This window comes from Trachemys scripta, chromosome 1, assembly GCF_013100865.1.
Source record: "Trachemys scripta elegans isolate TJP31775 chromosome 1, CAS_Tse_1.0, whole genome shotgun sequence".
Lineage (NCBI taxonomy): Eukaryota > Metazoa > Chordata > Testudines > Emydidae > Trachemys > Trachemys scripta.
The window spans coordinates 165,964,130-165,986,095 of record NC_048298.1 but is presented as its reverse complement, the minus strand read 5'-3'; the positions used below and the strand labels follow the sequence as shown (position 1 = coordinate 165,986,095).

Genomic DNA, 21,966 nt, shown 5'->3' with positions numbered 1-21,966 from the left:
AGGCTCGGGGGGCGAGGAGTGAGGGCACGACAGGCTCGAGAGGGGGCAGGAAGGGGTAGAATAGAGGCAGGGTCTGTGGCAGAGCCAGGGGTTGAGCTGTGAGCACCCCCGGCACATTGGAAAGTTGGCACCTGTAGCTCCAGCCCCGGAGTTGGTGCCTATACAAGGAGCCACATATTAAACTTCTGAAGAGCCACATGTGGCTCCGGAGCCACAGGTTGGCCACCCCGGTATAAAGCTTTTCCTAGGCCGGTGAATAGAGATGTCTGAAATAGACATTTGCTACTGGTTCCGTATATGGATAATGGTAGGATAAAAGATCTTGTTAAATTGATTACCTTGTTAAACTGGTGGGGTAGATCATGCATAATACATCTTATGTTACTTCCTTATAGAATTGCAATTTGGCTCTAAGTCTAGTGTACGATTACTGTTATCCTGCAACTTTGTCAAAAACTCATGTTTTTAAATATCACTTAAAAGAATAGTCCCATTTTGAATAGAGGGGGTTTTGGGCCAAAGATTGAAATAGATTAAAATATGGGACTCCACCATGTTATGAAAGAACACAGTCATAAAAATATCCCATGGATGAAAAAAAGTTGGTGAAATTTTATGTTTGACTGATCAGGGAATTCTCTGTGCTCCATATAAAGTTTATAACAATACTTATATTAATTGAGAACTATTCATTTTTTACAAGAATCCCCAAAGAGACTTGGGTGAAGACTTCACTAAAAATGAATAGATGCTTCAAAAACCATTAAACTGCACTCTGCTTACTTTAAACAAAAAACGCCTTAAAAATAAAAACTGTAAAATTGCTTTTCTGTCTGTCTGCACCATTTAGACATATTTATGGGCTGTTTCAAGGTCCGTTAGAATCCTTCTGTTGACTTCAGTGGCTTTGAATCTAGCCACTATTAATAACTTTAGCTTATTGTGTATGAAATAACTTCAATAATTGTTTTTTTTTTTTTGCAAACACTATATGCACAAAAGCAAAAGTTACCTTCATGCCAAACTGCTTTCAATGTCACAGGGCTATTTAGTAAAATGCTCCATGTGTCTTTATTTAATACGGCTGCATTCCATTTTTTTTTGTAATCTTCTTCTAAAGCACCTGATATTAGAAGATCATAAAGTGTATCAGAAATATGACTGATGTAAGCCTCACTACACCCCTAAGACATAGGTATTGTCTCCATTTTACAAATGGGCATTCTGAGGTAGAGAGTTTGAATAACTTGCCTGGAGAGTTGGCAACAGAGTTTAACATTTTCTCCCACCCATATATTCTCCCCTGTGACTGTATTCCTCATTCCCAGTGATTCATTCTCATTACTAGATAATACACCCTTATTTTATTCAGTTCATTGCCAGTATTTTGAGGAATCCATCTCTGGTTTTGGGTGTGTTGGAAATACTGTGGCTCTCATCAATGCTGACAGGCTCCAAATCTGAACAACCCCATAAAAGAAATAAACAAGACAAACACACACACACACACACACACACACACACAAACAAATAAATTAATGTTCAACTGCTAGGCATCTGTTGGATAATTCAGGTTACTAACAATAGGGCAAAAACCTTCAACCACTACGTTACCAATCTGGCTGAATTCATGATGGCAAAAAAAAAAAAGTTTTAATATAATTGATCTACAACAGGTATAGAGTAGATCAAATATCTGGTTGTTGCAATCCAGTTCCCACTGAACAAGTCCACCAATGGCAGTAGTTGGCTCCTGTTGTCAGACTCAGTTGAGAGTCCCAGGGACTGAATGGTCCAGGGAGGTCTCTGGTGGACAAGACGGTCCCTACCACTCAGGGTGGAAGTGTATCAGTGGAGGAGTTTGCACTTCTGCTGCCCATGCTGTCACTGCTATGTGGATAAACAGGAGAACTATCAAGCCAGCATTTTTATGAGCACTATGTAAGCAAATGACACTACCAAGAAAAATGTCTATTATACATTCTATGAGCCTTTCAGTTGAGCCACATCCCAAAATAGCACACATGGGAATGTCAGTTTCCACTGTAGCTGAAAGTTGTTCTTTCCCCTCACTTTTCAGAATGAGTGAGCATAACCAATAGTCTTTACAGACACTACAAAGTCAGATACCTATGAAAGAACCTACATCCTAAGGTGGCATTTTAATGGTGAGGCAATCATTTGGGCAGGGGAGGTGTCAATTTGGCCATCTGGTTGATGTCAACCTGACACTGTCCCTATGAAAGAAAACAAAAATACCAATCATCTTACATTGGCCTCCATAAAAAACAAAACAAAACACAAACCATTTGCCAACAGATATACCACAGTTACCACAGTCATTTCCTTTTCTAAATATGAGGGGAGAGAGGTGCCAAGAGGACTGCAATATCTGAGATACCAGAGTGATAAACTAATGGAAATTGTTAACTTTTTAATGGTGGTCAGCACGCAGTGCATTGCACTGAAAACATACCAGGCTTGCATGCTAAGAAAGGAGACAATTCTTTTTAGAATTCTCACCAGTACAATATTACTCTTTAGTTACTGCTACCTGAGAAAAACTTTCAGTTATAAAGAATAATGGGAAAAAATACCATTAATCTTAAAAACTTCTTCCAATGTAGTCTATGCCCAAGATTTCAGGGAATTTTGAAGAACCTGTGTTATTCAGATTTCTTAAGGTCAAAAATGTCTGACACTGGTGCTAAATTAATTTTGGTTCAAACTAATAAATTATTTTCTTATAGGTTCATTTGACGTTCAAAAGGATAAGGGTTGTCACTTTGGGAAGGATGCCTTGTATTTTGCACCCTTATCCTTTTGAGTGCAAAACTCAATTCACAACTAGCGCCTCACCCCTATCTTGAAAGCAGGAGCTCTTTAAATATTTCCTGGATCCAATTGTTATGCCTCATTCAGGATTCAGAAGAGATAATGCAGGAAGAATAATGTACAATACACTCCTACCCACTCCCAAATTTTTCTATGTATCTTTCAACAAGGCAATTATAAATGCACTGCTTATTTCTTTTGCTGACCTTTCAAGGAGTTTGTTGACTAAGTAATTGAATGAAACTCCAAACTACCCTTGATTATTATTAATAATGTTAACATCTCCAACCTAACAAAGCATCAACTTCCGCCATAGAAACCAATATACATTAGCTAACTAGAGCACATTAACCTTAATGAATGAACTGGAAGATTGAAATATCAGAGTGACTATCTTTTTTCCTTCTTTCAAACTAGTATGCTGAAACATTAGTTTGGGCATGACAAAAATCCCTTTCATCCTAATTTACTTTGAAAAAACAAGTATGCTACTTATTTCTCTGACTATAAACTGCAGAATCAAAGAGCTTTTTTCAGCATTCCACTGGGGCATCTTTACTCTAGCTGGGCTGGTGCAAAGCGGCCAGAAGGGATGCATACCCTCCTTTTCCTCCCCCATCCATGGAATACTTTCAGACCAGAAGCATCTTTGCAACAGCACTGATTATATGGGGTATTCTGTGTCACAAGGCAATATTGGATGAGGCATTTTTATGCTGGGCTATTCTGTACCCCTGCAAAGCTCCATAGATACAGCTGATCAAGAATTAGTTTTGAGATTTGAAAAAAAATTCCTATTCTGCACTGGGACAAACTAAGACCTTTCAAAAATTTTTATGAACTTCCTCTCCATAGAAAAAACAGACCAAAACACCACAGAATATCCTAGAGCCCAGTAATCAGGGCTTTCACCTGTGAGGTGGGAGGCCCAGAGTCCAGTCTCTGCTCCGTCTGATTTGGAGCACGGACTTGAACCCACAGTCTTCCACATCTCAGATGAGTGCCTTGACCACCAGGATTTTGGCTATTCTGGGGCACATGTGTCTGTCTGTTTCCCTTTCTCATCCCGGACTTGAGAAATCTTCCCAATTAAAGTTTTGTCAAAACTGACTCTTTACCACAAAAAGGTTCGGTGAATTGGCATTTTTCGACACAAGAAGTTGGAAAATTCCCAACCAGCTCTAGTCCTGGAACCACATAGAGGTGCTGGAGAAGGAGTGATGGGCATATGATGCCATTGATGTGACAGGCTCTTTCCATCCAGCACAGAATGTGTGAAGTCTGCATGCAGACAGTCCCCACTGTGCTCTGATCTTTGGGAAGTAGTGTGATCACATACTTAAAAGTTTATAGTTGGCTGGGAGGACAAGATGGCTGTTTACAAGTATTTAACTCTTCATCTTTCTTTGTAACTATGGGCTTCACCCTATTCCCATGCAAATCAATGGAAAAACTCCCATTAACTTTAATAGTGTAGGATGAAGTCCTACTTTCTTCCAGCTCCTCAATCATTTTGGCTGTCCTCTGCTGAACTCCCACCCATTTGTTGATGTCTTTCTGACAAGATTGTCCTTGCGCATCATTTTCCTTTTGCCAGTGGTGTTCAAAAATCCTCTCTTTTATCAACCGTGAATTTCATTTCAGCAATTCCTTCTTATAGATCATTAATTAAGATGTCAAACACGATCAGGCCCAACACAGATCCCCATGGCATCTCACTCACCCAACTTGATATGTCACCATTTCTCACCACCCGTGGCTTACAGCCCTTCTGCCAATTTCAATACACATCACAAGATGATTTCAATTATATTTGTCTTCATCCACTAATTTTGTAATCCTATCAAAACAAGCAATCTAATTTGTCTGGCAAGATCTGCTCTTTATAAAACTCACACTGCTTGTTTGTTCATCCTTCGACAGACACATACTTATTTAGCACACGTTACTATCATATACAAACACCTCACAATCTCCATTGCATTTGTAACCCTTCTGCCAGGTGGAGCCGGCAGCAACCAGGGCTGGGTTCAATATCTAGGAGTTCCTTTTCAACAGCACAACACAGAACTGGCTTGAGCCCCCACCCAGTAACCTGGGAAAATTACACACCACCCTGATCACCTCTGAGAGGCAATATTTTCCCACTCGGAAGCACAGAGTCTGAGTGTCGAAAAGAAACTTTTAATGAAAGGAGGGAAGTCACCAGAAAATTAGGGAAAATACCACAAGCAGGATTCATAATCATAAAACAGTTAGCAGGATACCCACCCCAGCATGCGTGGGGCAGTGCCTTCTGTTCTTGAGTTCTGCAACCAACAGTTCTTTTTCTGTGCCCCTCTCTGCTCCCTCACCATACCTCACTCCCAGTGGTTGTCCTTGGTCAGTGAGGACCCCGGGTTCAGAGGTGCATCTGTGTGAGTTCACCTCCCACTCGGGGAAGAAGGCACCTTGCTTGCTCCACCATGTGAGCACTTGTTCTGGCTGGCTGCCCTGCCAACCACTCATTCCACTTTCATAGGACTATTGCTTGCTGCTCCGGCCAGCTGACTATCAGTTACCTTCTGCTGCCACCTGCCTCTCTGCTGTGACCTCTGCAGGTCAGTCTCTTAGTGATTGTCAGCTCTTAGTGATGTTCAGCTTTTAGCAGGCTGGGCATAAATGCTGTTCCACAACAAGTGATATCAGCTCTCATTTAAGCACTTAAAATAACAAAGGCTCCTAATGGAGCCTATTTAGCTCTGTCTTTGAACAGTGGGGAGAAACAGGTTAAACCAGACCAGGGAGCCTTAGGAAGAGTCCACACCTCCTGGCTAGGACACCTGTCCCCATCCCTCTTACTTTCACAGGGGTCTGGCATTCAAGCCCTTGGCTTAACAAGGTCCTTTCAGCTGAGGATGACCCCCTCATTTGGGACAGGTTAAGCACAGTTCTGCTCCCATTTATTCATATAATAAAGACAACATTAATAACAGCATTTCACTATCCCTGCATTCAGTACTAAAGTGATTTGTAACCAAACACCACCAAAGTTGATCACTTTGAACAACACTGGATATCTGCTGGATATCTAAGCAGAGTAGGTGTGTTCATGTAAATACAGTTTGCTCCTGAAGTCTCTCCTCCTCGCAGCTAGCTATCAGGGGAGAGTTCATTCACACCCTGCTTACATATTTATGATCACAACACAGCATCATGGAAGCACTGTACTATTATCTCCAATTTACAGATGGGGAACTGAGACACAGAGAAACCCAATGACCCTGCCCAGGGTCACACAGGAAGTCTGTGGCAGAGCAGGGAATTGAATCTGGGTCTCCTGAGTCCCTGGCTAGTGCCCTTTATCCTCTATGACCACATTTTTCAAACTTTGGGGCTTAAAGTTATGCCTTAGATCTCACAGCAGTTCCTTGTGAAGCCACATTAACTCATTCCCGTTCCTCAAAGCTTTCAATTGCCCCACTGAATGCCCAGAGGAATTTGAAAAGCCTATATCCTGTATATCTTTTATTCTTGCTCCCTACCCATCAATTCCAGCCATTCACCCCCAAGAAATTCCTTGCTGCTTCCACATACTCTGGAGCAAGGGTGTATTTCCACCGCGACTAAATCAGCAAGATTCCAGCCATAATGCAGCATGTGTTGTTATAAAACAGATTGATTGTGTAAGCTAGACAGCATGTAGTCAAACTATTTCTTCTCTTACCTCTCCACAGAGGGCTTAGCCCTGGCTTGCTTTTTGAAAGGGCAGTTTCTGGGTTGAAGCTGCTGGCTTGGCTCAAAGCTCTTGAGAAGTGTTCATCCACTACTGACCCAATGTCTCCCTGGAAGTAAGTGAAAAGGACACAGCGAGAGTTAAGGTATTCCATCTCAGTGGGCTGGTCTTTTTCATCCTCTTCTTGTTTGCTGGGAAGGGTCACCTCCAGGGACTCTTGCATCTTGTTGTAAACAGCTAACTTCTTCTGGGATTAAAAACAAAACAAAACAAGAAGACGCATCACTAGGGCAGTTTATGAAAACACAACACCCAGTTTCCTTAAAGGAAATTACATATATTTAATATACACATTGCATAATGTCTTAAGGGTAAAGCTGGTAGAAAAAATAGGAACATTTTAATGAACACGTTCATTAAAAAACTGTCAGTGTTTTTCATAGAAAGTTTTCAAAATTTTTCAACCAGCCCCACTTCAGAGTTTCCCGTTGCTCAAGCACTCATTAAAGTCCCAGTTCTCACAGGTACTGAGCAGCCACCACTCCATTACCTCAGCCCCTCTGAAAAAAACAAACGTAACACAGATGATAACAGGTCAATCCTGAAGTCTTTATTCAGCTTCACTGCTATGAACAGGCCACAGAGGCTGTACGTATGCACCCTAACTTTACAGAAGAGTGGACCACACACTGTATAATTTAAAACAGTCACTTTAAATAGGTCACTTTAGAACAGATTTTGGTCATCTCCATTCCCTATTAACACCACCTCACTCGACACATGGGATGCAATGGAACCTGTTGTAATAATTGGGCCGACAACCTAACTGCTCAACTGTAAAAAGTATGTAAATGTTCATGATATGTCACAATAACCTATAATAACAAATGTTGATGGGAAAAGGTACGAAAGGAAGACAGATCAACTAAATTAGTCTAAACAAAAAGGCCTACTGATATAACTCAATGACTGTGTTAAGATCATCTTTGATAAACAGGAAAATGTAGGTCCAAAAAAATCAGTGAACCAAAACTAGGCCTAACAGGTGGACAAAATAATAAGAGGATGGTCTTGTCCACCTGACTCTCCCTTTTTGGGTCCCTAAAGAAAAAAAACTCAGGGGAGGAGGAGAAGAGGAAAGAACAGACAGAGGCTGCTGGAAAGGGCATCAGCATCATGGCTGCCACCCCATCATTTCCTGGGATCCCGGAACTTTGTCATCCTGATCCGGAGAAATGTCCTATGCAAACCAGGCTGGGGCGAGGGATTCAGATGACATTGCCATCCTTACAAGCTCCAGCTGAACTTCAAATACCACCTGAGATGAAATAGGGTTGGACTTTACAACAGCACCTCCAGCCCATCTCAACTAACTTTTTCTCTTTTCCCAAGAAAGGACAGTTATTATCATCTTTGATATCATCTAAGAAACTGTCAAACAAGGGTTTTTTTTCTTCTAAAACTCTCATCTAAAGCAAAAAGAAACAAAAAATGTTGTTAAATGAAAAGACTTACTTAAAATTTTACATTTCAAATGTTTTAACTGTTTTCCCTTCTTTCCTGCATCTTTAATAAAATATTAAAATGGTGAGTTTGCCGTGGTAGTAAGCAGGCTGAGGTCTCTGTCTCCCAAACCCCAGAACTTGTTTAACACTCTTTAATGTAAGACAGCGACTGGATTATGCTAACAGTTTTGGCCCATTTATTATATCTAAATTAAGACACCATTTTTGGTGCCCAATGTGGGTCTTAAAGGGTTTACATACTCAGAAGCTGGCACCTTGGCAAACAAGCAATTTTATTCAAAGTTTAAAACCAAAGTTTGTTTTAAAATTCTTAAATGTGTTGGGCTTCTTTGAGATAAGCATGAAAGCAAACCATTAATGTTTTTGCTTTAAAAAAAAAAAGAAAGAAAAAAGCATTGACAATGGTTTTGAAGTATTAATTTTTTTAAAATATATCTTTAAAGAAATGCTTTGTTTTTTTGTTTGTTTGTTTTATAGTTCATGGTTTCTGTAATTAGTAATCATTTTAAAGGTTTAATGAAAAAGTACATTTTTAAAAGAAGCAAAAAGTGGCAAAAATAAAGTGTTTTAAACTGTTGAAGTTGCTAATGCAGACTTTTACTGAAATAACACTTTCAGTAACCCTCTTGTTAACAAAACGCCAGCTTAGTTCAGGTCTGCTACTGCATTAGTTGTGAATTAAATCTCAAACCACCCTTCAAACAACAACTTAATAAGATGTCAAAACATTTTGGGTGTTCTACATCCTGGCTTGAAGGTTTTGGTTTTCCATTTTAAGCAACCCTAGAGGTTAAAATGTCTGAAACACAATAGTGTTTGATTTTTAAAATATGACAAATGAGTTTAACATAATAGTGCATGTTAAACTATACCAGCCTAATGTATGTAAGACCAAGGTTCCTACCTTTAGCTGAAGGTATGCAGTATATCAGTGTGATTTATTCTGATTTCGCTACAGAAATGTTAATAGGTATGCCAATATGATTTTTTCCATATTTGATAAAGTAGTGCCAAGCCAATTTAAGTTCATGTAATGTTAAGAAAATTTAAAGTTTCATTTTGTTTATAACTGTGAGTTTATGAGCAAACTTCCGATTACGGGAAGAAATGGTTCATAAAGGAGATGGATTATATTGTTTTAACTGGGCCCACAAATTCACTTTAATTGTGAGTTCAACTATGAAAAGTAAGTGAAAGTTCATAAGATGTCAAAATAACCTATAACTTTGGGAATTAACTATGGAAAATAAGAACATAAGAACGGCCATACTGGGTAAGACCAGAGGTCCATCTTGCCCAGTGGCCAATGCCAACTGCTTCAGAGGGAATGAACAGAACACAAAATCAAGTGATCCATCCCCTGTCGCCCATTCCCAGCTTCTGGCAAACAGAGGCGAGGGACACCATCCCTGTCCATTCTAACTAACAGCCATTGATGGACCACGAATCCTCCATGAATTTATCTAGTTCTTTTTTGAATTCTTTTATAGTCTTAGCCTTCACAACGTACTCTGGCAAAGAGTTCCAGAGGTTGACTGTGAATTATGCGAAGAAATACTTCCTTTTGTTTGTTTTAAACCTGCTGCCTATTAATTTCATCTGGTGACCTCTAGTTCTTGTGTTATGAGAAAAACTAAATAACACTTCCTTATTTACTTTCTTCACACCAGTCATGATTTTACAGACTTCTATCATATCCTCCTTTTCCAAGCAGAAAAGTCACAGTTTTTTTAATCTCTCCTTATATGGAAGCTGTTCCATACCCCTAATCATATATGTTGCTTGTTGTTAAAATAGGCCAAGTTGTTTTCAATAATGAATGTTATGAACAAGTGCAAGAAAACTAGACAGGGAAACTAAATTAGTCCAAACAAAAAAAGGCCTAATGATAGGGTTCAAGAATTCTGTTGAGGTTGGACTTAATACACAAGATGATATGGGTCCAGAAATTAATGGACCAATATTGTTGTGGCAGATATCAGCTCTAATTGATGGACAAAAAATGAGGGGATGAATTATACCACCGACTTTTCCCCTTTATGGGTTTCTTAAGAGAGACTTTGCAAATAAAAAAAATCTACCTCATCCCATCCCAGCTCACCTTGACCCAACTTGGCTTCCCAACATGTCTCATAGAATCATAGAATATCAGGGTTGGAAGGGACCTCAAGAGGTCATCTAGTCCAACCCCCTGCTCAAAGCAGGACCAATTCCCAACTAAATCATGCAGGCCAGGGCTTTGTCAAGCCTGACCTTAAAAACCTCTAATGAAGGAGATTCCACCACCTCCCTAGGTAACCCATTCCAGTGCTTCACCACCCTCCTAGCAGGAAAAAGTTTTTACTAATATCCAACCTAAACCTCCCCCACTGCAACTTGAGACCATTACTCCTTGTTCTGTCATCTGCTACCACTGAGAACAGTCTAGATCCATCCTCTTTGGAACCCCCTTTCAGGTAGTTGAAAGCAGCTATCAAATCCCCCCTTATTCTTCTCTTCTGCAGACTAAACAATCCCAGTTCCCTCAGCCTCGCCTCACAAGTCATGTGCTCCAGCCCCCTAATCATTTTTGTTGCCCTCCGCTGGACTCTTTCCTTTTTTTGCACATCCTTCTTGTAGTGTGGGGCCTAAAATTGGACACAGTACTCCAGATGAGGCCTCACCAATGTCGAATAGAGGGGAATGATCACGTCCCTTGATCTGCTGGCAATGCCCCTACTCATACAGGCCAAAATGCCATTAGCCTTCTTGGCAACAAGGGCACACTGTTGACTCATATCCATCTTCTCGTCCACTGTAACCCCTAGGTCCTTTTCTGCAGAATCATCCCAACTCATCTCAACTAACCTTCCTCCACCCCAAGACAGAGGGAGCAGACCAGATGGAAGGATTTCCTTCCCAAGAAGTAGGCCATCAGACCTTGCTCTTGTTCAAGGAACTTTGTTTTTCACCTCTGAGTCCTGGGAGTCATCATATCATAATGACATCCAGTTCTCAGAACATCAGTGAGGATACTGAATTGTCAGCACTGCAAAAGTACATGAGATCCTGTTCTCTCTCCCTTCCCTTTTGTGGTACTTTCTGCCCCACTGTTTTTTTCCCTCCTACCCTATCTCTCAATCTCTCCGCTTTTCACTGCGTCCTGAAATCAACTACTCTGCATGCATTATCACAGCAAGATGAGACGGCCCAGCCCTGTCTTATCTGAGGAGAAAGGACCCAGCCAGATGACATCCCTGACTGGCATGTGAGCCTGAGTCCAAGCTACAGGTGCCCTAGCTAATCTGAAAGAATAAAGCATCCATTCCGAACTGACCAGCCTCCCAGTGTTTCCGAAACAACAACAAAAAGCATATTTCCCCTATCCATCTCTCTTCCACCTTTGACTGTTAAAAACAGAAGTGAATATCCTTTCACACATCAGAATAGAGTAAAATTAACCCTTCCTTTTCATCAAAGAAAGTTGTTAATGAAAATGAGAGATGCTTGCATTTTGCCTCCAAAAGCAGAGATTTTAGTAGATTTTGATTAAGTTTGTTTTGCGTAATCACTCAATTTCAGTTTCAATATAAATGTTTGTTTTAATTTTTGGGGGGGTGGGGAGTTGTTTGATCAATAAACTCTCAACTTTAGAATTAATGCTTCTGGGTGTTTGCCAAGAAACTGAGTAAACCAGGACCTCTATAGAAAAACCCTGAACCCTATGTATTACTGTTTTAATGTTCCACAGTGACAGAGTTCATAACTCTTTTGGCCCCTGAGATCAATTCATAGACCATTTACAGAGTGACATACTACTACACGTAAATAAAAGTGGCAGAATCTGACCCTTTTTGAGAAGTTTCATAGCACAAAGTAATGCCACTGATAGTAGGAAAAAAAAACGGTTTTCCTCCCTCACTTAAGCCTGTGTTGCATTTTTCCTATTACATAAAAATTAGTAAAAAAAAAAAAAAGGGGTGGGGGAGGAATGGGTGTAGCAACAACAGTCAAGTCAGAAATAATTAAACAATTTTGGAAGAAAAAAAAAACATTGACAAACCCCCAAACAATATATATAGAAACTTTAACGAAAAAAAAAGTCAGAAGCCTGTGAACAACTATGCCCAACTCCTTGCTCCCTCAAATCAAACCAAAATGTCAAAATAAATGTGTGTGAAAATCAATTTTGCATGGAACATATTTTTCAGATGTTCCACTTGACAACAGTTTTCACAGAAAGCAAGCTCACCCCAACCAATAGGCTGCAGCAGCAACAGCTCGCAGCCAGCCAGCCATTTAAACAACCACCTCTACACGCAGACAAGATTCAGCAACACAGACATGACTGAGGTACACATGCATCAGTACTCAGTAGCTTCTTTTAAAAAGTAGAGCTTGACCCGTCTATTATGATTTGCTTGGCAACATTTTAGCGCCATCAATATCTCCTCATGGTTATGGCTCTTACCTTTTCCTACAAATGTATTATTTATATAGCAAATTTTGGTTCCTAGATAGTTTATGAACTTCCTTCTACAGAAGCGCATACTAAATTGATTTTAATATTTTATATAATCGGAAGCTCTATTGCAATCTGGCAAATTACAGAATCAGTTACAGTTGGGATATTTAAAAAGACAGCGTTTAATTACTGTGAAATGAAGTAGAAACTCAAGTATTACTTATAAGTAATTACTAGAAAATGCATGTTATTTAAATCAATTCACTACAATCATCATAATCCAAATACTGCAAATGGACCTAACAAGTCTATAAGCTTGACGTCCACGATTTTAGTAGAGAGTCAACATACTGCAGAACCTAGTCTTGGATTGTACTATTAAGGTAATAGTTTAGTTGACTGAACACTGCAACAATGAAGTAATCATTCAAATTCTGATGATGTTACATGAAATTCTGTGATGGATATAATAACCATAGGTCACTTTATTTTATTTGTGATTCAGACAATCCTAAATGACTTTTGGAAATTCAATTCAAGCTAATAGAGGGCAAGTGTCACTGAGCAATTGCTTTGTGGAATATTGTTTATTTAGACATATGGTTAGAGGAGCTCACATTTTATACCAAGCCCCTTCCACATCCATACAAACTGGGGGAGGAAAGACAAATGTGCAGAGGAGAATAGCAAAACTCTGAATGGTTTCACTTTAAAAGTGAACAGCTTTACTTTAGAAGTGAAAACATAGCTAGCTAGCTGTGTATTAAATTACGTCAGGCAATTTTTTTTGAATGGAGGAGTTTGGGGTGATGAGAACATAGTATATGTTATTAATATGTTTTTAAAAATTGTATTAACATGAAATTTCATAAAATGATGTTCTCCTAATGTCCGATCTTGCAATTCTTACTCAATTCTTCCAATGAAGTTATATTTTTGTCTAAGCAAGCACTGAAGGATCAGGCCTTAATACACTACATGGGGTTATAGAATTTACAATATATAATATATATCTTGTACTTCATATAAGTGAGAGTGCCATAACATTACACATACTCTAGATGTGCAGACAAACCCCAGTTCTCATTAAAAACCAGGCCAGAAGTGTGAGAGTTTTTATTATTTTTTCTGTTTTAAACCAAAAGAAAAAGTTTTATAGATGTCTAACAAATATTGATATATTAGGGTCTATATCAGACTCTAGGCCAGGAATAGTCAAGAGGGAGACTGCAGGCCAAATTCAGACCACCAGATACTTTTGAACGGACCCTGAAATCTTTTTATTTACTTATTATCATCATCACTATTGAGGTTTTTTATTATTATTATTTTCTCTGGAGTCTGGACTTCGACTGTAGCTTGATCACGACATTTGGACTTTGACAAAAAAAAATTGACTACCCCTGCCCCAGGCCAAATGCCAGACCTTATATATAGAGCAATGTAGAAGTTGATATATATCATGGATATACCACATATATTTACACTGCAAATGTATGAATACATATGCATGCACACAATTATTTAGACACACACTGTTTAATATAGCCCCTGGATTGACTTAGGTATCCGGAAGGAAGTCTTTCAATGTTCCCATAAAGAGACTGGAGTTCAGGAAATTAAAACTTATCTCTAGAGTTGCTTCTTTGTGCAGGAATGTTCTGCTTACCACAGTCTATGAATCTGATTTATTTTCCATTTCAATCTTCCTCTCTCCCCAACCTCCTCTAGTCCACGAGAGGAATTATTACAAGTTATTCTAAGCAGTTGTTTGATTGGTTTTAGAAAACACTGAATCTTTGGTATTTTTCCTCTCTTTTTAAGTCAGTAGTGCTGATTATTGACAAGTGTAAGCTTTTGGGCACAGAATAATGTGAAATGATTGACAGTCACAATTGACGACTCTTGCAAAGATAAGAATAAGAGCTCTATGTTAAAATAAAATTTTCAGGATCTATGAATGATTCTGTTTACTATTATGGAAAGACTATTGAACAGGTTGTTGTTTTTTAAAAGACATATGCAATTTTATACCACAAGTGGAAAGCTCTGACAACCAAAATGCCAGTTACAGTCAATCCTCTCTTCACTAAATACAGCATTCTATTGAATAAGAATCTCTAATGCGATCACTTAATGGTGACATAATATCTCCCTTCTCAGAGGATATTTCCTTTAACAGAAATCAAGTTGTTCTCTTCCCCTTTAAACTTCTCTACCTGCCTGATAACTGGTGAGCTGCTTCTTTGGATGTGAGTAGAGATCTCTTTGTGAGCATTTATGTTTGCATCTGTGCTATTTGAAATATATACAAGATTCTTGACCATTGGCTGAATTTGTCTACCCATATTTTTGCTTGTGTTGGTTCAGCTGCTGATAACCACAATCTGTGCTAACAGTTTCACTTGCACATTTGTCATACCATCAGTTCTGCCGTATATTTAAGCAGCTGCAGATTGCACAATATCATCAGTGAAGTCTAACACTGCTAGTCTTCTCTTTTAGATAGAGCCAAAAATATGGCATTGTATGTGGAGTAATATGTATCAAATCCCATCCCACACAACACACTTCCCAATTATGTCCAGGTCTCTGATATGCTCATGTACTAGTCATGACATCCTCCGTTCCATTTCCCTACCACCTCTAGCTTGTAAGCCTTCCTATCTGTTTTGAAGCTTTATAGTCTCTGGAAACCTACGGGCTAGAAGGTAGAATTAAAGCTCAGTTTAGCACACAAGGAACAAGGATGTCCAATAAGGGAATTCAGTCTCTGCGGCAGCCTGCTATTAAGATTAGGTCATAGACAAGGAATCCAGCATGGCATTTAAGGTAGTGGGTCAAATCATGTTCATGTGCCATTGGATCTCTGGACAAGTACAGCCTTACAAAGTAGGCTGAATAAACCAAAAGCCACCATTATTTTTGACATCTATTCACAAGCAGGCCCATCCTTCAGGGGGAAAAAATAGGGTTCTTTATTTTTAGATCCTATTATGCCTAATTAAAAAAAAAGTCTATAGCAAATCATTAGGGACAAGTGAGCCTTAAAAGTATGAAGGTTCAGGTTGGATAAGCATTCAGAGTTTTGGATAAATATATACACTGATCAAGAAATCAAATTGAAATGGCTAAACTTTCCACTCGTGTAAATGGATAGAAAATCTTGTGCAACAAGGCTGAGAAAACAGCACATAACCCCCTCGAAAGAAAAAGCCTGTCACTCTAGTAAAAGCCACCAAAAAGGAATTTTAGTAGCAAACTGTGGCACGACTCTGTGTAAAAGAGGTTCCTCTACATAAATTAGAAAGCATTTAACAAAAAAGGAAAAAGAAACATTCTTAAATAATCAGATGCTAGCTAGCTAAATTCCTTAATGCAGCTCCAGGCTACAAGTTAGTATTTGCAGGGTACTTTGAATATATAAAGTGCTAATTGTTATAATTACAAATGAATAACTAAGGAGATGAGCATATGCAAAATAGTTCAGCACAGCAAAGTTAGTGTAATTTTTTCACCTGAACCTTTGGATTATCAGTTACAGTGCAGAGGAAAGGAAACTGAGGATGGCACAGTTAAAATGACCCTTTGTTAAACAGTGTGTTGGGCTGGTGGCCATACAGTTTAATAAACTATTTCTATGGAAAGATGTAGCTACCTGAATTAAACAATATATACTTGGGGTTAATAAAGTTTCCACAGGGACACTGGGTGGGTCAGCAGATTGGTAATGGGATACTGAGCCTCTCTTCTTTAGGTCACTATCTTAAATCTGGTTTGAGATGGAATGAATGGATGTAGGTATCATCTGACCATATGTTGGTGGCCCATGTGAAATGGAGAGGCTACAAATTTAGATCTCACTCCTGTTCCAATATAAACCAGTCATGGCCCACTCAACTATTGTCCCCCTGGTTGGCAATCTCAGGAAAGTGAGTGGAAGAGAAACAAACCACCAAGTCAGAGGATGAGAATAAGAGGGGGCATATATTTGATAAGTATAATTATTTATAGTAGACTTGGCAAGAAATTCATACTAGCAAGAATAGCAGGAATACAGCATGCCAGCCCATATATACTGATGTTAATGGGATTGCATGGGGTGTAAATTATGGCAGGATTTGGCCAACTATATCTATAATATGAACTTGAAGGATGCTTTTAAAGATGAGCCTTATGGGTTGATCAAAAGCTCAATGAAGTTAATGGAAAGGCTCCCGTTGGACTTGAATCAGATCCCGAGGAAGCATTTTGATAAAAATTAGAAGACAGATTTTAATATCTTGAATATTGTGGAATTCTATAAGCATGGGTCCTGACTGCACATCAATAGGAGCAGTATATCCCTAGTATAACACTGTCACACATATACAGGTACAGTGTACTTTTCAACTCTTTAGTACTTTGGCAGGAGGAAAAAAGGAAAACTCAATACGCAGGCAAATGCTTAATCGAGGGTTGCGCCTCATTTTCACTTGTCCAACCTGGCACTTTGTGTGTGCTTGCGTGCACACATGCATATCCCATCTATTTTCTTGGACAGATGCCCTGGACTTCAGCATTCCTATAGATCTAGGTGATATAAAAAAATAAAACCCAAGACTGTTAAGACCCAACTCCCACTGAATGTTAACGGGTGTTGGGTCCTAATCCCCTTAAACTCTTTTAAAATCCCATGCTAAATTAGTTTGCCATTAAGGGATTTTTTTTTGGCTACAGAATTGTGAAAAGCCAAGGCTCCAGAAATTCTGCATTGATTTTAGGGTGCGCAGAATTACAGACATAGAAATAAAGGGGCAGAGGGGTTACTCTTAAAGGAGTGATGAATCATTTATTTAAAAAAAAAAATCTACCCAAGACTTCACTTCTGCATGCAACAAGTATTTGATATTCCATAATTTTAAATCATGTGATTACTTTAAAAGAAGATGCCATTGCATTCTTATCCCATTTTTAAAAAATTATCTTCAAAATCCTTTCACAGGACTGATGTGATAACAGTTAGTTGCATGCCAAAAATCACACTTGCCAACACACCTATATAGTACCAATAAAAATAAGTGAGGGTTATCTTTCCAAATAGTTATTATGGGCTAGATCTTCAGCTTGTGTAAAACAGATTAGGTCCTCTAGATGAAGAACCAGCTAGATCTATTAAAAGATGCAACCCAGATAGCAAAAGCAAGCATAGAAACATTTGTATCCAACACAAAAAATCCTTCAAGATGCCTAAACTTCAGCGAAAGGAACACACCACCAAATCCCTGTAAAGAATCTGAAACTCCAAGGCCAAAAGGAATCCACTACAGATTAGTCTTCTTTATCATTAAATTTATTTTTTTCCAATTGAGTACCAAAACACAACAACAGTTGTGTAATGACATTGGAAAAGGTAAGGTCGAGTTCTTGGAAATGTCAAGGATGAGTTCCAACTCATTAGCTCTGATACAGAGATTTGTTTTTAAGATGTTCCATTAATGCACTTTTTGAAAAAAAGACTCCTAATTCTGGTAAAGAAGAAATTCTTTAAAATAGTTCATATCTTTACCAAGCACTTAGAAGACCATTACATGGTGAACACAAAAAGAGGAATAAAAACCCAGTGATAGTTACATTTATAAAGCATTAAGGAGTATCAGGCAATCAAATTGCTTGATTGGGTGAATATCCCTGGCAATCTAATTTTGAAGAAACCCGTCTGTTTTGTGCAGTGTGGAATACTGTCTGAACAACAATTTATTCCATTGTGATTGTACAGATGGAAGAGGAACCTATTATTTAGTTTTTGTGTTTTATTTTTAAGTGATGGATTTCAGGGCACTACAACATAAATTTATAAACTGCTCCAAACTTCACAGCTGTTAGAATGTCCTAAATTCCCGGTTCAGTGAGCTATAGAACTGCTCTACTTTCTAGTCTTACAGCCTGAATTTCAACAGTTCATAAGGAACCCTCTTATTCCAACAGAAGCAGTGTGAACTATTTAAGATAGCTGGTGCAAATGGGATGAACTGATTAAAAACAAATCATTGATGTGACTTTTGTAATAACAGCATTTTTTTTAATTTGCAGTAACCAATCCATTGTATTGGTTCAACTCTATGCTCTCTCATCTTGTATATTTAACACAATCCCTTTTATTGTTAAACAGTAAAATAACTTGACCCAACAACAATTCTCTTTATTAATAAAATAAGTTTACTAGCAACTAAACTTTCACTGTGGTGCTTCTGGGACATTTTATACTTGGTGGAACTTATAGTGGATGAGCAAACATCATACTCATATTTAAAACCTCGGATATCCTTAAACGCAGAATGAAAGCTCATTTTTCTCTCTATCATGTGAAGACAATCACAATCTAAAGTGTGAAGCAGCAGGAATAGCCACATCAAACTGTAGTTTAGTTAAAGCTAATGACTGTTTAATGTATTTCCTTACAAAAAGTACTGTGTACATTATACCAAAAGCCTAAGAACAATGTAACCAGATCAGACAAAACCTAAAACTTCATTTTCAACCCTAATTTTATGCTTTTAGGTCTTCCAGTCAAATGGAGCATTTTTATTTTCACTATATATTTTTAAAGTTAACAAGTATGCTTATGGACACCAAGAAAAAATTTAAAAACTAAAATTCCCAGACAAATTAGAGCCTTCCATTCTGCAGGCTCTGACCTAGATTTGAAAAATCAATTTGAAAGCATGTTGCAGTGGATAAAAACACCAAACTTTCCTATTGCCCGTGAACAACACGAGCAACCTGGAAAAGTCAGCTTTTGTATCATTTATGCAAAAACTCTCTCTCATGCACACAACAATGAATAAAAAGGAAACAATAACATTCAGTAGGAATTTTAATGTTTTTGTCCATATTTGTGTCTCCCAGGCAAGTTGATATTAGGGGTCACTTCCCATGTACGGAGAAAACAATCTTCATGGATAATAATGATAAAACCTTATGGAATGCAGCAACAACCAAAAAATGTATTCTCAGATGACTACATTAGGGCCAAGTCAATATTAGTCCCACTTCACCCACGCACTGCATAGTCTAAAAATGCTGTCAGCCCGATAAGAATTTCCTGGTTCAGATCACCAAGTTCAAGTGTAAAATTGTTTTAGCTGATATTCCAAAAGAGCAAGGTTTTGTTCAAAAATTCCCCTTCCCCTCCCCACTAACATTTTATAGACTTTAACATCTACACCAGTTGAAAGTTGCACTGCAAAGTAAAACTAGGTGGGCATACAATGGCATGCCTTTTTGTAAGCAAAATACATATTTAGAAAACAGGATGCTTCATATGAAAAATCTGTCTTATCCCTAAGACATCTTCAGCTATGTATCTGCACAAGGTGGCTGAGTATATATAGTATATGTGGTTGTTGTGATAACAGTGTAGATTTGACAACTATCAAATGCAAGTAGCCATTAACATTAATACACAAAATACTTTATTTAAAGCAGCAGACTTTATGTGGGATGGGGGTTACTAGGGTGTGCCTGGAAACGAGAACAGGGGGTAAAGATTGGCTTCCTCCCCTCTTTAAAATGAAACATAACTTTTCAGGCTTAAAAAACCGCCTCACTAGCTCCTAAGAGAGGTCTCTTTGAAACACACCTGCCCAGTGCTTAATTTGTGTCAGGATTTGCCAGGGCTGAGCCCAGACACCTCTGGGCTTGCCCCCTCAGTGATGAAAGTAAAAAGAAAAATTGTTTTGCTTGAGCCCAGGCACCTCTTTCATTACAAATTAAGCGCTGCACCTACTTCGCCCCCCGCCCCCAAATGTTACACCCGAGATATTGCTTGCTTGTTATGTATATTTCACACGTTGATATCTATGAGTGCCAAGTGCATTCCCCGGGACTGGTGAAAAACTGCCAGCTAACTCACTCCTGCCCTCAAAGCCCGGGCCGCCTGCTGAGATTCTCTCGCCAACCCGGAGCGATTCCCTTTCCTTTCCAGATTGCCCCGATGTGTCCACTATCAGCACAAGGTCTCCGTCCGCAATCCGGCCTCCGTCCCCCCGAACTCAGCCCAAGCCCAAGCCCAAGGATCAGAGGGAAACTCACCCCAGGAGCCTGGTCCCTGCCGCTTCTTCTCTCCTGGTTGTCATCGCAGGTTGGCAACTTCCCCTCAGTGAACTGACAGCAGGATGTGGGGAAGCGCCCCCCACTCCCACCCCCCGGGGCTTGGAGAGCTGTCCGCTGCGGGGATGGCAGACCCCGCTCGCTCATCTCTCAGCGCCCATCCCAGAGTCAGCCCAGCCCAGCCGCGCTCCCTGGCCGGCTGAGGGGCTGGTCCTTTGCTAGCTGCCCCGCGCTAGGGAACTAACTCCAGAGGAATAACACAGGGAGTGGGCGCGCACGGGACTGCAGAGACCAGCCTGGCAGCTACGCGGTGCCACTCACGATCTGACCAGCCAGGGCCAGGACACAGGCACACGCGGGGCAGGGAGAACCCCTCCATACACCAGCACCTCGTGCAGGGACACAGCCCCCGGCATGATCTATACACACAGCTGTAGGCGCGCTGCTTTGCCTCGGCCCCTTCAGGCAGGTGGGGCTATGCAAGGACGTCCCGAGTGAGATGCACTGACAGTGCCCGAGCAGAGAGTGCCCCTCTCAACCTGCCTTTGGTTTAGGGTGACCGGACAGCAAGTGTGGAAAATCGGGAAGGGTGTGGGGGTAATAGACGTCTATATAAGACAAAGCCCCAAATTCAGGGCTGTCCCTATAAAATCAGGACATCTGGCCACCCTACTTTGGTTGCATTCCCCCAGCGCTGTTGCTCGGACGGAGAGATCCCGCAGCACCCCAGCTCCTGCTTCTCTGGCCGGAGGGAGTCCCACCCGCACCTCGCCTGCGCTTCCCGCCCCACGCCCGGGTGAACGCTCCCCTCCCTTCGCTCGGCCCGAGCCCCCGTGGAGACCGGCGGCTCACCTGCTGGCTGGGCGCAAGAAGGGGGCAATACGCGGCTGCCGCCACCGGGCTTGGCAGATACTGGGGCGCCCCACACGCCGCCTGGGAATGGTGCATCACCACGTCCGAGCAACTCATGGCAGCGGCCGCGGGGGCAGGGGAGCCGCCAGCGCTATGCAGTTACTCCCTGCGCCGCTGCCCTGCGCGGCCCCCTGCCGCTGCTGCGGGGCGCTGGGCTGTGCTCTCCCCTGGCAGGCGGCCGGCCAGAAGCGCTGAGCTCTGCAGAGAGGACGGAGGCGGCGGAGCCCTCATCTTCAGGAGCCCCCTGGGTCCCGCTCCAACACTTATATAGGAGCCCGGCGGCGGGGCAGCTGGGGCAGCGGCGGAGCTGGGCGCATAGCGTCGATGGCAGCAGCGGCGCAGCCCCGGGGAGGCGGAGTGGGGCACAGCGCCGCAGCCGCTTATTACCATACACACAATGAGCAGCCCCAGGCTCTGCCAATGGCCAGCGCCCAGAGCAGGAG

At 40.6% G+C, this 21,966-nt stretch overlaps 1 protein-coding gene across 5 annotated transcripts in view; it reads right to left on the bottom strand.

Moving 5' to 3' along the window:
- Positions 1-21,919, bottom strand: part of VGLL3 (vestigial like family member 3) — a 31,318-nt gene extending 9,399 nt beyond the window's left edge. The window contains exons 1-2 of one of the 5 annotated variants that reach the window (XM_034792245.1): positions 21,464-21,919; positions 6,542-6,794 (exon numbers count right to left, since the gene is read on the bottom strand). In XM_034792245.1, the coding sequence (XP_034648136.1) occupies positions 6,542-6,794; positions 21,464-21,580 (370 nt within the window). In that variant the 5' untranslated portion in view covers positions 21,581-21,919. Of the gene's footprint in view, positions 1-6,541; positions 6,798-20,593; positions 20,794-21,463 lie in introns of those variants that run through there. The other 4 variants (XM_034792255.1, XM_034792237.1, XM_034792217.1 and 1 more) reach the window with 4 other exon arrangements.
- Between the last annotated feature and the right edge of the window lie 47 nt (positions 21,920-21,966).